A 17,114-nucleotide genomic window follows, 5' to 3' on the forward strand; every position below is an offset into this window, starting at 1 on the left:
ACAGTTCAAACAACGAGCCACATACGCAACAATGTCTTTCTTTATTCTGCGCCACCAATAATGCTGCCTCAAATCCTGATACATCTTCGCGGCGCCCCGGTGAATAGAATACCGAGAACTGTGGGCCTCCGCTAAGATCAACTCCCGGATCCCATCAACATTGGGCACACAAACTCGCCCCTGCAATCTCAATACACCATCATCATCTAAGGTTATTTTCTTGGCACCTCCACGCTGCACTGTGTCTCTCAAGACACACAAATGGGGATCATCGAATTGCCGATCACGGATACGTTCCAATAACGAAGAACGAGTGACCGTGCAAGATAATACTCGACCCGGCTCAGAAATGTCCAACCTCACAAACCGATTGGCCAAAGTCTGAACGTCCAAAGCAAGCGATCTCTCACCGACCGGAATATAAGCAAGACTGCCCATACTGGCTGACTTTCTGCTCAAGGCATCGGCCACTACATTGGCCTTCCCCGGGTGGTATAAGATAGTAACATCATAATCCTTCAGCAACTTTAACCACCTCCTCTGCCTCAAACTCAACTCTTTCTGCTTGAACATATACTGAAAACTCTTGTGATCAGTGTAAACCTCACACGTCACACCATATAAGTAATGCCTCCAGATCTTCAAGGCGTGAACAATGGCTGCCAACTCCAAATCATGCACTGGATAGTTCTTCTCATGAATCTTCAACTGCCTCGAAGCGTAGGCAATGACCTTGCCATCCTGCATCAACACTGCACCAAGTCCAATACGCGATGCATCACAATAGACTGTATAGGGCCCTGACCCTGTGGGCAAAACCAATACCGGTGCCGTAGTCAGAGCTGTCTTGAGCTTCTGGAAGCTCGTCTCGCACGCATCTGACCACCTGAACTGGGCACCCTTCTGGGTCAATCTGGTCATAGGGGCCGCAATGGATGAAAACCCCTCCACGAACCGACGGTAGTAACCTGCTAACCCCAGGAAACTCCGAATCTCCATAGCTGATGCTGGTCGAGGCCAGTTCTTAACTGCCTTAATCTTCTTCGGGTCCACCTGAATACCCTTTGCTGAAACAACGTGACCCAGGAATGCAATGGAACTCAACCAGAACTCGCACTTCGAAAACTTGGCGTATAACTGACTATCCTTTAGAGTCTGAAGAACCACTCTGAAGTGCTACTCATGCTCTTCCTGACTGCGGGAGTATACAAGAATATCGTCAATGAAGACTATCACGAACAAGTCAAATAAGGTCTGAACACTCGGTTCATCAACTCTATGAATGTTGCTGGGGCATTAGTCAATCCAAATGACATAACCAAGAACTCATAATGCCCGTACCGAGTGCGGAATGCTGTCTTAGGGACATCGGATGCCCTAATCCTCAATTGATGGTAGCCAGATCTCAAGTCTATCTTCGAGAACACCTTCGCACCCTGAAGCTGGTCGAATAAATCATCAATCCTCGGCAGTGGTTACTTATTCTTAATCGTCACCTTGTTCAATTGCCGGTAATCAATGCACATCCTCATCGAACCATCCTTTTTCTTCACGAATAGCATCGGTGCGCCCCAAGGCGAAATACTGGGTCTGATGAAACCCTTCTCAAGCAAACCCTGAAGCTGATCCTTTAACTCTTTCAATTCGGGCGGCGCCATACAATACGGCGGAATGGAAATGGGCGCCCGGCGCCAAATCGATACAGAAATCAATGTCCCTGTCGGGCGGCATACCTGGCAGGTCTGAAGGGAAAACCTCGGGAAACTCCCGAACAATAGGGATGGAATCAATAGACGGGACCTCAGCGTTGGAGTCGCGAACATAAGCCAGATAAGCTAGACACCCTTTTTTCGACCATGCGTCGAGCCTTCACATAAGAAATAACGCTGCGAGTGGTATGACCTGGGGTCCCTCTCCACTCTAGTCGGGGCAAATCTGGCAACGCCAAGGTCACGGTCTTGGCATGGCAATCCAAGATCGCATGATACGGGGACAACCAATCCATACCTAATATGACGTCGAAATCCACCATATCCAAGTGTCACACCTCCTTTTTCCGCCCTCGCAGGTATACAGGAGTTTTTTCTAATTAAAGGACAGTCGAAACGGGATTTGTTTATTTATTTCAGAGTCGCCACTTGGGAGATTTAGGGTGTCCCAAGTCACCAGTTTAATCCCGAATCGAGTAAAAGAATGACTCTGTATTACAGTCCGCGAACCAGAAATCCGGATAAGGAATTCTGTTAACCCGGGAGAAGGTGTTAGGCATTCCCGAGTTCCGTGGTTCTAGCACGGTCGCTCAACTATTATATTTGGCTTGATTATCTGATATAATACGTATTATAAACTTATGTGCAAATTTATCCCTTAGCCGCTTTTATTATTATTATTTTTTATTTATTTATTGTTATTATTTTACGAAGAATTGCAACATTGTGAAAACGTATTTCAAATCACGTCGCAATCAATGCACCCGTGATTATCGACACATTTCGACTCCGTTGAGATTTAGATTTGGGTTACATAAATGCACACCCGTATTTAAGAAAATAACATTATTAAATACGCGCCTAGAGCGACTAGCGTATCATTATTTTGGGTAGGGCCGTGAAATTTGCTAAAACGGCTCCTCCCTAATTCTAAGCGATTAAATGTACATTTATTGAGGGCCCCGCAATCTATACATTTCATTAAGCGAGGCTCATCTCATTTATTTTAAATGGACAAATCTTAAAACGACTACATTTTTCTATAAAAATTAGTCTCTAAAATAAAGAAAGAAAATCCTAATAAATTACTAGCTTTTTATTATTTTAAAAAAAATGACATGCTAATTGCTTGATTAATACAAATATTGATGAAAAAGAATTTTACTCTTAATTTTGAAATTATAAATAAAATAAAAATTCAACAACTAATATTCAAAATAAACAAATATACCTAGATTAAAATTCAGCATTGTTATTTTTAAAAAAATATATATTATTGAGATTAATTATTCACAATCATTTGAAACTAGATTTAATCATAATTACTAAAACTTATTAGAAAGTTTATTAGACTTAAACGTTCTTTTAATCTTGCTTAAGCTCAAGTCATGCCTTAATGCCTAATTTACGATGTTTAATTTAAATTCGTGTCTTAGCTAAATTTAGCTACTTGTTCATGATCAACCTATAATCTTGAAGCCTTCATAACTAGTGAATTAACTTATTTTGCCGAACTGATTTATTACAGACTAACTTATGATATTATTTTCTTATTCCAGTTATTATTTAGTAATTCATGAAATAGCTTAAATACAATCAACAAAAGGAACAAAGAAAAAACGAAATTAAAACTTCAAATTTTCATTCTTCATATGTATTCATGCTTCATATTTCGGATTACAATAAACAGCTTTTCAGTTGTGTACCTGATATTGGAAGCAAAAGAAAATGAATATGAGAATCAGCTGCAACAGTAAATCAGTACAACACAGCAACAATAGCCCAGCAACAGTAACAACCCAGTAACAGACCGGTGGAGTAGTAATCACAAAAAAAAAAAACTTCCAGCTTTTATGAAACAACAATTAGTTCTGATTTCAAATAACAAAAGAAAACAGAATATTTTTTTTAGTTTTTTTTTTTTATATTTGAGAGCTTAAATATTTTTCGGAATTTTCTATCTCTTAAATGTTCAACCCTTTTCTCTCTCTTATTTTCAGATTTGTTTCTCTCTCTCGTTTTTTTTCTGTCTGTGTATATTTTTCTGTCTATCTCTCTTCCTTTTAAATCTGATTTCAAGACTTCCTATATATAACACATCTCATAAATCTTTTAATTAATTAAAATCAATACTTTTTCTCTATCCAACCCATTATCTTCACACTCATCCCCATTACATTAAATAAACATATCACACCACCCCATTATATTTTGTCCCCCATGCTTCACTTAAAATAATACAAGATTCCCCCCACTAAATTTTGTCTTGTCCCCCCTTTATGTTAAACAACTATATCACAAACCACACCATTTTATTTTGTCTCCCATGCTTCATATAAACAATTACAAAATGTACAATTCCTAAACTACCCCTCCGACCTTACTGAAAATTACCAAACTACCCCTGAACGTACTACAAATTACCAAACTACCCATCAGCTATAACACATCAATTAATCAAACTTAACCAAAATATAGGCAATACGATTAATTTCTAACAATGTTCAAACAACAAATTTCATGAACATGATTTCTTCAACATTTCAATAACAAATCACATGATTTCAACCACAAATCATATGAACACAAATTGAACAACCAAGAACAACTAAAATTTGATTGAACAATATTTTTAGCAACAACAAACCTATTTTCGGATTTAAACAACAACAACAATCAAACAAGTATATTTAGATTTCTAAATTCAATAATATTGAACTTAAAATCAACCATAACAACATTACAACCAACAATTCCTATATCAAACTTAAACAAGATTATGAGACAAATTCAAGAGATAATCATAAATGATAAACAAGAAATCAAACTATACAAATTTCGGATTCAAGATCAACAAACATAATATGAACATGAATTAAATCTAAAAATAAAAACGACGGATTCAAATGATTAAAACCAACATACTTCCTTTATTACAACTAAATTCTTTTAGGCAAATGACAAAACAAAACCTAAGAAGAAACAATTATGAATTTAAACTTGATCTTAACAATATTAACAATTTCCGGAAAATACATAAAATACATTAAACAAATTGAAGAAACAATTAATTAAACTTCAATTTGTATCTAACAAATATTAAACTAACAAATATTCACTTAAACAATAATACAAACATGAAATAAACATGAAAACAACTAATTAAACTTCTATTTTGAAATCTGAAAATTTATTTTAACAAAGCACATGAACATGAACAAACTAGAAAAGCGATTTCAATGATGAACAACGAACAAAACAAGAATCGAATATTTAACGATTTTAACTTTGAGAAATATAAAAACGAAAATGGAGAAAATAAAATTCAAAACTACTAACCGGATTGAAACGAAATATGTATGGACTGACTCGACGAACCTCGACCAAAGCTCGACCAAACGACGACGAACACACGACGTACAGGATCTTGACTCGACGAAAAACCCTCGACCTTTGCCGGACTTTAACCGGACTGCCTTGCGTCGTCAACAACAGTACGATGGTGAGCAACCAAACAGCAGACTCATGGGGTCGTCGACGGCAGTACGCAGCAGTGAAGAAGACGAAACAGCGGCGACTGGTTGTGTGCGTGAAGGATATCGAGCGAAGCAGAAGCAGCAGCTCGGCGCAGCAGAAGGGATGAAACAGGAGCAGAACTGGTCGAGCCATGGACGTCGAGGGTCATCCTTGGACGTCGAGCTCGACTTTGAGCTTGACGTTGAATGACGACGATGAAGCAGGAGCAACTGGGAGATGAAGCAACAGCTCGAGACGATGAAACAGTAGCTCGGAGGTGAGGTAGCAGTTGTTCGAGCTGTCCGACGAGGAGCTGGGCAGCCATGGGAACAGCTGGGTCTGGTTTGTTGGTGGTGGTCGACGAGTGGTTTCTGTTTGGTGGTGGTCGACGAGTGGGTGCCGGACTGGACGACGGGCAGTGACGGGTTCGTGGGGGAGGGTGGTCGACGTTGCAGGCTGGGGTTTGTGGGGGGAGGCAGCCATGGATGGGGTGTTTTGGAGTTTTGAGGAATAAGAAGGAAAATGAGGGGGGGTGGCGGATGACTTAGTAGTTTTAGGTTTTTTTTTTTGTTTTATTTTGTTTGTAAAATAATAGGGGTGTTGAGTTATGGACTGGGTTGTAGGGAAGATTGGGCCATTTTTTGGGCCTATGACTTGAAATCGAAGAAGAGGCCCAATTCCGACTTTCTTTATTTTTTGCTCTCTTTTCTTCTTTTATTTTTCTAAAACTAAATTATAAAAATACTTAAACTATTATTAAGAACTAAATTAAGTTATAAAAGCGCAAATTAACTCCCAATAACAATTAACGCACAATTAAGTAATAATTAAGCATAAAATTGTATATTCGGACATTAAATGCTAAAAATGCAAACGATGCCTTTGTAATTTTTATTTTTTTGTAAAACAAACTTAATTACTAACAATTGTAGAATTAAATCCTACATGCAAAATGCGACATATTTTTTTATTTTTATTAATTTAACAAATAAACATGCACAGACAAACATACAAATAATTACACAAAAATACCACAAAATATCACAAAAATTGCACACCAAGAAAAATTATTTTATTTTTGAATTTTTTGGGAGTAATTCTCATATAGGGCAAAAATCACGTGCTTACACCAAGAGCAACAAGTCAACATGGGTCTCAAGACCCCTGAATACCACAACACATGAACGATGAACCCGATCCACCATTATAGAATCCCCCACTGGCGTAGACACATATACAGGAATACTCAAAGCCTCACTAGGCATAACCAAATAGGGTGCAAAATAGGACGACACATATGAATACGTAGATCCGGGATCAAATAACACAGAAGCATCCCTATCATAGACCAAAATAGTACCTGTAATCACAGCATCAGATGACTCAGCCTCTGACCTGGCTAGCAAAGCATAACAACGGGGATGGGCCCTACCTCCCTGAATCATATCCCTGGGACGATCTGCTGTTGGCTGACCCCTACCTCTAGCGGTCTGAGCTCTACCTCTAATACCTCTACCACCACCTCTATGTCCTCTACCCCCGCCTCTAGCTGGCTGGGCAGGCTGTGGAGCAACTAGTGCCTAGATCATAGCTCGAGGGCCCTGCTGCTACGGCTGTGTACCCCTAAATCTCGGGCAAGCTCTCCTGATGTGACCATACTCACCACACTCGTAGCACCCACCTGATTGCTGCAGCCGAGGGGGCTCAGACTGACCTTGTTGACCTGAATGACTTCCTCGAAAACTCTGGAGCGGTGGTGCACTAATAGGCTGCTGATCAGAATAGTGCTATTGAGGACCACTACCTCCTGAAATACCATGAGAAGTCTGGAGAGCTGACTGAAAGGGCCTCGAGGGATGGCCTCTACCATAAGAATCCCTACCTCCAGACGAGGTATCGCTGAATCTACCAGAATGACGGGGCCTCTTATCTGACCCATGACCACCTCCCTGAGAAAGTTCCATCTCTATCCGGTGGGCACCATCTGCCGTCTCCTGAAATGAAATCTCACTTCCGGCACTCATGGCCATCTGAACACGGATCGGCTGAACCAACCCATCAACAAATCTCCACACCCTCTCTCTCTCGGTGGGGAGTATCATAGTGGCATGGCGTGCAAGATCAATAAACTGTGTCTCATACTGGGTAACTGACATAGAACCCTGCTGGAGACGCTCAAACTGCCTGCGAAGGGCATCCCACTGAGTAACTGGGAGAAACTTCCCCAGAAATAACTCTGAAAACTGATCCCAGGTCAATGATGGTGACCCTGCTGGCCTGGCTAAACAGAAATCTCTCCACCAAGTCTTGGCGGATCCCACTAGGCAAAAAGTGGCGAAGTCGACCCCGTTGGTCTCTACAATGCCCATAGTCTGTAGAACCTCATGACGGCTAAATATGAAATCCTGAGCATCCTCTGAGGGAGTGCCACTAAATGTGGTAGTGAAGATCTTGGTGAACCGATCTAGCCTCCACAGAGCATCCGCGGACATAGCCGCACCATCACTGGACTGAGCCGCAATACCTGGCTAGACCGCTGCAACTGGCTGAACTGCCAAAGTTGGCTGAACTGCTGGAACCTGAACTTGAGGAGCTACCTGCTCCGGAGTACGCATAGCGGGAGTATGAACTCCTCCCCCAGCCTGAGACGTGGCTGGTGCTACAGGAAGCAAACCCGCTCTAGAAATGCCCTCCATAAAACCTACCAATCGGACCAAAGCGTCCTGAAGCACTGGAGTGGCTATGAAACCCTCTGGGACCTGAGCTGGGCCCACTGGAGCTGCTGGAGCTGGAACCTCCTCGTCATAATCAACATGAGGCTCCACCTCTGGGACTGCTGCTCGGGGCTGAGCTCTGCCCCGGCCTCGGCCTCTGGCACGGCCTCTGGCACGGCCTCTGGCACGGCCTCGGCCTCTGCCCCTGATAGGAGTTATTGCTGGGGGCTCGGGCTTCTGCGCAGTAGAAGAGAAAGCACGTGTTCTCGTCATCTGCAAAAGAACAGAGTAGGAAGACAATCAATACTTAAGAAACCGAGTCGCACGACAAGAATGAACAAAGTGAAGTTTTCCTAACTCCGCAGCCTCTGCGGGATAAGTACAGACGTCTCCGTACCGATCCCTCAGACTCTACTGAGCTTGTCCGTGAGTTGTGAGACCTATGTAACCTAGTGCTCTGATACCAACTTGTCACGACCCGGATTTCCCACCGTCGGGAGTCGTGATGGCGCCTACTATCAGAGCTAGGCAAGCCAAATATTAAACATTCTCTAATAACATCTCAACAATAACAATATACGAAAAACAATTAATGAAAAACGGAAGACTTTAAGTTTATAAAACTGAAATTCAAATGCGGAAGTTTAAGACAGATCTCTACCCAAAATCTGGTGTCACTGCTCACGAACTTCTAAGAGTGCTAAATACAACCGTTTGAAAGAAAATATTAATTGTTTGTCTCGAATATATGAGGTAACAGATGGAAATAAAAGATAGAGGAGACGTCGGGCCTGCGAACGCCTGCAAGGCTACCTCAGTGTCTCACTGGACTGAAGGCTGGATCCCGCCCTACTGCTGCTGTCCTAGAGCTGCTCCGGTACCGTAATTTGTGCAAAGAGCACAGAAGTATAGTATCAGCACAACCGACCCCATGTGCTGGTAAGTGCCTGGCCTAACCCCGGCGAGGTAGTGACAAGGCTAGGACCAGACTCCAAATGAACCTGTGCAGTTCTATAATATATGGCGGAAAGTAAACAAGTAATAAGCAGTAAAATTGGGGAAGGGGAACATGCTTCGGGGAAAATAAATCAACCTAGCAGTACTAATTAGATATAAGAGAGAACAATACAGTATTTATATTAATGCATTAACACTACTATTGCGGCGCGCAACCCGATCCGATATAGTAACTGTTGCGGCGTGCAACCTGATCCAATATAATAACTGTTGCGGCGTGCAACCCGATCCAATATATTAACTGTTGCGGCGTGCAACCCGATCCAATATAATAACTATTGCGGCGTGCAACCCGATCCAATATAATAACTGTTGCGGCGTGCAACCCGATCCAATATAATAACTGTTGCGGCGTGCAACCCGATCCAATATAATAACTGTTGCAGCGTGCAACCCGATCCAATATAATAACTGTTGCGGCGTGCAACCCGCTCCTATATTAGTTCATCACACAATCACGAGGCATCCCGGCAAGGGAACATATCAACTCAATAAATTTCCGGCAAGGGAGTAAATCTATAATATCAATGAAAACCTCCCGGCAAGGGAGCAACACCAATAACCTACGCATTCCGGCAAGGGATTTATCACGTCTCTCTCTCCTTTCCTTTAACCTTCTTAATCAATAGTATCTATATCGTTCGAGCCAACGCTCCAAGAATTCACAATTCATAACTAACCCTCGTACTTTTCACATCATGTAGAATTCATCAATTAACATGGAGGAGTCCCCCAAAATATCAAATAAGTGCAAACAAAGACCCACGGTCATGCTAGACACCGGTGCATAGATACTCGTCATCATGCCTATACACCGTACTCGATCATTTAGCAATTAGATATTAAACACTCTAATCCTATTCCCTCAAGCCAAAGTTAGATCAAACACTTACCTCGAATGCTCCAAATTCAACTCACGCTTCTAGAATAGCTTTACCTCTCGAATTCACCGCCCAATCGCTCGAATCTATCCACAAATTACTTGAATGCATTAATAAATACTATTGGAACTGACCCCAATGCATAAAAAATAGTTTTTACAAGGTTTTTTCCAAAAAGGTCAAAAATACCCCCGGACCCACGTGGTCAAAAAACTCGAGGTTCGGACCAAAACCCGATTACCCATTCCCCCATGAATCCAAATACATGATTTGTTTTGAAATCGGACCCCAAATTGAGGTCCAACTCCTCAATTTGTAGAAAACCTAGGTTCTACCCAAAACACCCAATTTCACCCACGAAAATCTTTGATTTGAAGTTGAAATTATGTTAAAAGATGTTAAGGAATAAAGAAATTAAATTAGAAATCACTTACCAATCGTTTTTGGAGAAGAAAAGTTATTTGGAAAATCGCCTCTTAGGTTTTGGGTTTTTGAAAAGTGGAAAAATGACTGAAAATCCGATTTTATATATACTCAGGCTGGGGGCTGGCGCGGACCGCACCAAAATGTGTTGCGGCCGCGCCGAGTGGGAGGAAAATTGGGGCTTGTCTGAACCCTCCAGCGCGGACCGCACTATTTTGGTGCGCGGCCGCGCTGGTTAACCTGAAACCCTAGCCCTCAGACTCAGCCACGCGGACCGCACAGAAAAGATACCGCGGCCGCGTGGCTCCAGCGCGGACCGTGCAGAAATGACCGCGGCCACACTGGTGTCTGCAACACCTGACCTGCATTTTCTTAAGTCCAAGACCTCCCGGGCCCCATTCAAAACTCACCCGAGCCCTCGGAGCTCCAAACCAAACATACATATGATCTTAAAATCATCTTACGGACTTACTCGTGCGATCAAATCGCCAAAATAACATCATATACGTAGGATCAAGCCTCAAAACACATGATTTTCTTTCTTCAACTTTCATAAACTTCAAATTTCCCATTTTTAGTCCGAAACACGTCAAACGACGTCCGTTTTCAACCAGACTTTACAGATAGTGCTTAACACATATTTAAGACTTGTACCGGGCGTCGAAACCAAAATACGAGCCCGATACCTATATTTTCTAACTCCTTTTCATTTCAAATTTTCATATCAAATTTCAGAAAAAATAATTTCTTTCAAAAATTCATTTCTCGGGCTTGGGACCTCGGAATTTGATTCCGGGCACACGCCCAAGTCCCATATTATTCTACGGACCCTCCGGGACCGTTGAATCACAGGTCCGTGTTCGTTTACCCAAAATATTGACCGAAGTAAATATTATGCATATTAATATCAAATTTCATCAAATTATTCACAAAATTCACATATTCTAACATAAAAAATTTTCTTGCTACGCGCCCGAACTGCGCAAGCAAATCGAGGCAACTAAAAGCGAGGTTTTCAAGGCCTCGAAAGCACGGAACAAGGAAGAATTATGGTGATGACCCTTTGTGTCGTCACAGTCTGCCCACACTTTCGTCATCAGCCATGCTAATTCTCCACCACAATTTAGCATCTTCCGTTAGGTACATGCTTGTAATTGTGACTTCCTCCCTGTCTAGAACTTTGGCAGCAACAAAGTATTGCTCCATATCCCACAGAAAGTTCTCCAGTTCTTTTGCACTATGCGCTCCACCAAATTCCTTAGGATCAGGGATCTTCACTTTCGAACGTTCTTCACTGCCTTGGCCTGTAGCAGCCAACACCCTTCGAAGAACAGTAATTTCAGTGTTCAGAATTTCGATTTCCTTCCTCAGTTCCACAACTTGAACATTTGTGGCCTCACACGTTTTCTGAATACCTTCACGAAAAGGATCAATTCCATCCTTTAGACGGTAGATCTTAGTAATTAGATCTGCCAATTCCAAAGGATCATCAGTCACACCGATCAGCGCCTCCAGTCTTTGCACACGATCACGTAAATCTGAAGTAGATCCGCCAGCCATGGCCATAAATCACGACCAAAGCTTTGATACCAGTTGTTACAGGGCCAATTCTAGCACAATTGATATTGCACGACAGTAGCCAAACTTTCAGCCACTCAGCCTTACTTTTTTCGTACATAGCCTGACACTTAGAATAATTCAGACTTAGCGAAACGTAGCAACACACAGAGTTACGAGTAAAGTCATCCGACCTTTATTATTCTCGCAGAATACAAAAAGGACTCAGCTGGAAAAGGCTCACATATGCTACTTGCCTTATTCCAAACGAAATACACACATAAAAGGGGGTTGCCTATGGCAGTTTTACAAAGGGGCAGTTAGGGGCAGTTATACAATGTGTCTTGCACATGACAAGCCTAAAAACAAGCATAACCAATGAATTCAAACCCTTCCAACGAATTTGGACTTGTCTTCAACATTTTAGTCAACTGCATATGTGCTCAACTGCATATGTGCTTTGCACATGCCTTTAACTTCCACATCATATGCATAACACACCTCTTCAGTCACATAACTTGCACACTTGTTTTTCAGCTTTTGCCCATACTTAGTCTTCCTGCCTTGCCTTGTTTTTGGACCATGCCTCGCCCATAAGCTTATGACCACGTCTTGCCACAAACTTAGTCGTTCCACTGATCCGCACGCATGCCTTAGTCAAGTGTCATGCGCCTTCATTTGCCATAACCGTTGCCCACAATCAAGCTGCCTTGCCAACACTCAAGACACTTTGCCTAGCTGACTTGTCTAAGTCCATGCACTAACTTAGACACACCCTCAGCCCCGCACATTGCTTGCCAACATCCGCACAAATCTATGCCAAGGGGCAATGTACAAGCCTTTGACATAGATTCTGCCCGACATCCGTCACGTCTCAATATTAGGGGCTAACACTAAGCCACTGGGGCAATTTTATGCCAATAATCGAGAGCTCCAGAGGCGCTTCTAACAACTAATTTTTTTTTTTAGTGGTTAAACTCCCATCATTTATTTCGCCGCTTCCTATATGTATCACGAGAAACACATTCTGAGACTTCATGTATACGAGACTTATAGTTAATAAAATTAAATAGATAAATATATTAAAAAAACAAAAGCATGTCGCAATTGAAAGGCGATACCTATAGGAAAATATTTTTTGCACTAATTGTGATTGGAGAGGATGAAGCTGTTGGGGTTCTTTTAAAAAAGGTTTGAGTTAGTGGGTGTTACGGAGGGAGGGGAAAGGCCTTTCCGTCCGTTGGATACGTTAAATCCCGTGTAACAAGCGAGCTCTTTACTCTCAAATTAAAGAATGATAGTTATACATAGGAATAAATATCAAGATCTTTAGGAAGCTCGCACTGGCCAGCCCATCCTGTTCCAAGCACTACTACTCTCTTCTTCTATGCTTCTGATTCATTCTCTCTAACTGCTGCTTCGATTCTGCATTTGCCATTACATCTCCAGTACTGTAAAAAGTAACAACCAATAGAGAAGTATAAGTAGCAAAATCCTCAACAAAATATGATAGAAAAAGATCAGTCTCTAAAAGAACCACAACATTCATTCACTAAACATCAATTTTTTAAGTGAGTCCTAGCCCAGATTGTAATTTTGTATATCAGAAGTCAGAACTGATTATAGGAGCATTGTCCCATTGTAAATTCTATAAGCATAAATCACCTCATATGAACAATAAGAAATGCAGACAATGAAGTAAAACAACGCATAACATAAATCACCTCATATGAACAACTCCTTAAATGAAATCTTGTTATTTGTCGTCATTTCTCAAGCAAGGCTAAACTCTACTCCCACTTTTGAATCCATCAGGACACAATTACCTTTTGTAAAGCATCCAATTTATTTGAGCTATAATCCACAAAATTTGATATGAAAAAAATCTCCAAGAGTTAACATTATTTTAGTACAACTTTACACCTATTGGGCCAACATTTGTAGTCTTAGCAACATATGATTCATTCAACTTTCTTTTGTTAAATCAAAATGAGTTTCGGAATGGACATAGACACAGCTAAACAAAAAACGCCTACCAACTGAATAACATTTCTAAATAGCTAGCGAAATCCACATTAAGATTCAAAAGATGTCTTCTTTTGTTCTAGAAGGAAAATTGTCAAAACGCTCAACTACCTTGTTAGTTGTCTATTTATTTGATACTTAACGCGAAAGGAACAGTTCTTTTCTGATCTTTAACTTCTTCGGGCTTGTGCATAGAGGACCTTCCAACTTGTATTACAAACTTCAAGGCAAGGGGGAAAATGAGGACATATATGTTCAAGTGTCAAGAACTTCAGAAGTTCTCCTTTTATTACAAAAGCAAGAACCCATACGGATGAGAGGGGAAAAAATGGAAATCAAAATAAGCATCAATAATGCACATTGACAGAATTCACACCTTACTGCAGAAAATGGTAATAGAAAAAGAACAAAGACGTGATAAATCAGCAAGAAAAACAAAAGTCACAAAATTTGGAACGAAAATGAAGAGATGAAAAAAATAATAAAGAATAAGGAGATTGGCTACAGAGAGCTCTGCAGAGATATGTGTAATCCCACATCTTCTTACTGTCATTTCTTAAGTGAATAGGCTCAAATTGGGTAGTCTAAAAAGTGTATAGTACTGACAAAAAAATCAGAATTTGTTGATGCATTTTTTAGGATTGTAAAATAATCTGAAACCTCCCGGACATTCCTTATTAATTTTATACTTATCTGATAAGGTAATGTAAATTCAAAAGTCGCCAACTTTAAGAGACAAAAAACTGAAGAAGTCTAATGTGTATGGAACCTAAGAATGAAAAGCATTTCCCAATCATATAAATCACATCACATATACTTGAACACAGGAAAATTTCAAATGACAACTAATTGCAAGTGACAGTATCAGTTTCTAAATAATAGTGTCAAGTAAATTTTGGTACAACTGGATAATACACACACATTCACGCGGAAACATAGACCAAGCAGTTCTATCAAGTAAATACAGTACATAACTTGCAGAATAACAGCTAGCATATATTTCCTTTGACAACACCAAGGACAACAACCCAGTAAAATTTCACTAGGGTATGGGAGGGTAGTGTGTACGCAGACTTACCCTACCCGAGGAGTAAAGAGGCTCCTTTGACACAAATTATCAAACAACAATTATACAGGTTCCCCTAAAGTTCAATTAAGAAAAAAGGAAGTGTGCGAAGCTTACAGTAACGAATTTTAGTCGTCATTATCATCAGGTTCCTCAAGTTTTTGACCAAAGCCTTTAGGTCCAGCTCTAGCTGATCTAGCTACGATTTTGCCCTTGCGACCACTAGTCTTCTTTTTCTTAGCTGACTCTTCCTTCTCAAACTTCTCTTTCTCCCTTTTTTGCAAGAAATCTGTAACCGCTATGTAGATTACCTGTATCCACACACAAAGAAAATCCACAATTAACAACAACGTCCATAATTTCAGCTCTATTAAAGAAAAAGAAAGTTAAATTAATTACCCCAATAGTGAGAATGGATAAGCCAACGAAAGCAACAAAAAGGAGAGCTGATATGATGGTTGACACTCCATCATCACTGGTGGAAGAAACTATTTGCTCTGTAGTTTCAGCTGTAGATACTATTTGTTCGGTGATTTCAGCTGGTGGGTTTGCTTCTGATAGCAAGAAATTCTCAGAAATAGCGGAAATTTTCCAAGAATTTTGGATATTGTTTGTGGAGGAAATTAATGGTAGATTGTGAATCTTGAGAGGGTGGATTTTTCTAAGTAGTGAAATGTGGGAGACATTTTTGGAAAAGAAAAGAGATGAGTTAGGCTTAGGAAGAAAGGAGAGAGATAAGGATGTAGCAGCCATGTTCTCTCATCCCAAAATACTTCATTCATTCTTGATATGCATACAATCTAGTGCGTGGACCGGGTAACACAATGAGTTTTTTATTTATTTAATTCTACTACTGTTTACCTAATAATAAAATCTTTATGATTAAAGTTGAAAAATCGTGATTTAACTTGTTTAACATATTAAATTATATTATTTTAATAAAATTTTAATTGTCATCTTTACAATACAATATACTAAATAAAAAGTCTTTATGATACTAATTGAAGTGAATCACATGGCCATTGAATAACCTTTTTGGTTCTTATTTTTTATTGTATAATTCATTATTTAGTATTTTATTATATTACTAATATAATTTTTTTATTAGCTTGTCACTTAAATTAATATACTTGTGGATTAAATTTTTCTTTTTTTAATAAATGAAGAGTATTACAAAAGAGTTAAATTTGGAAAAAAGGGCAAAAGTTAAAGATTAAACTTCACATATCTCTTAAATTTGCAAACATGTAAGTAGTATTAAGAACATGCTCAATTGGCTCTTGCAAAAAATTACAAGTATACAAGTTTTCGTTATGAAACTATTATATTGTGGATGTCTATTTATTACTCCACCAGAAAGATTATTCATTTAGTACTCCGTTGAAGTTTATCTTCAAGCAGTTGATGCAGACAGGTTGCAAGCAACTCAATGAAATGATTTGCAACAACTTCTTATTAAAAAAATAGGTTGCGAGCAGCTCATGCAGACAACTTACAAGCAGCTCAAGAAAAGCCTCGCAGCTGCTTTCTGAAAAGCTTTGCAGCTACTTCCTGAAAAGCCTCGCAGCTGCTTCCTTTCTTCTATAAATAGAGAAATTTTCAGTTCATTATGTACATCAGTTTGAAAGTTGAATAATATATCAATTTCTCTCTATACTTGTCTTTGGTTTATTTATTTTACAGTCGTTATTTTATAACATGTTATCAGCACGAGACTCTACCATCTCGAGTAAATACTTTGAAAGTATCAGAGGTACAAACTTTCTTTTTTTAAATAATGTCAAATCTTTCTAAACTTGAATTTGTAGCCATATATCGAGCAAAAGCTACATGTCTTGGGTGCTTGATGCTGAAATTTTTCTTGATGCGATGGGTCTGGCAGACACCATCAAGGACAAAAATCAAGCATCAAACCAAGATCGTGCCAAAGCAATGATATTCCTACGCCATCACATTGATGAAGGCTTGAAAATAGAATATCTCACCGTTAAAGATCCAGTCATACTGTGGAATAATTTGAAAGATAGATATGACCACCTGAACTGATCATGATATGTTGGAGAAAACTTCACCACTTTTCATGCCTCGAATATGATCCTGCAGCAACAATAACGAGAGATGGGATTCAAAAAGTATTCTGAACTTATCTCATATCTTCTTATAGCCGAGCAAACATAATGGGCTATTAATAAAAAACCACGAAAGC

The 17,114-nt window shown here is 39.9% G+C and overlaps 1 protein-coding gene across 1 annotated transcript; it reads right to left on the bottom strand.

The window, feature by feature from the left end:
- Positions 1-13,078: 13,078 nt before the first annotated feature.
- LOC107781281 (uncharacterized) lies at positions 13,079-15,716 on the bottom strand. Its single transcript, XM_016601968.2, has 3 exons — positions 15,308-15,716; positions 15,026-15,219; positions 13,079-13,268 (listed from the first exon to the last, which is right to left on the bottom strand). The coding sequence occupies exons 1-2, from the start codon at positions 15,659-15,661 to the stop codon at positions 15,037-15,039; spliced, it is 537 nt and encodes a 178-aa protein (XP_016457454.1). The 5' UTR covers positions 15,662-15,716; the 3' UTR covers positions 13,079-13,268; positions 15,026-15,036.
- Between the last annotated feature and the right edge of the window lie 1,398 nt (positions 15,717-17,114).

The sequence above is a fragment of the Nicotiana tabacum genome, chromosome 7 (assembly GCF_000715075.1).
Source record: "Nicotiana tabacum cultivar K326 chromosome 7, ASM71507v2, whole genome shotgun sequence".
In the NCBI taxonomy this organism is placed as follows: Eukaryota; Viridiplantae; Streptophyta; class Magnoliopsida; order Solanales; family Solanaceae; genus Nicotiana; species Nicotiana tabacum.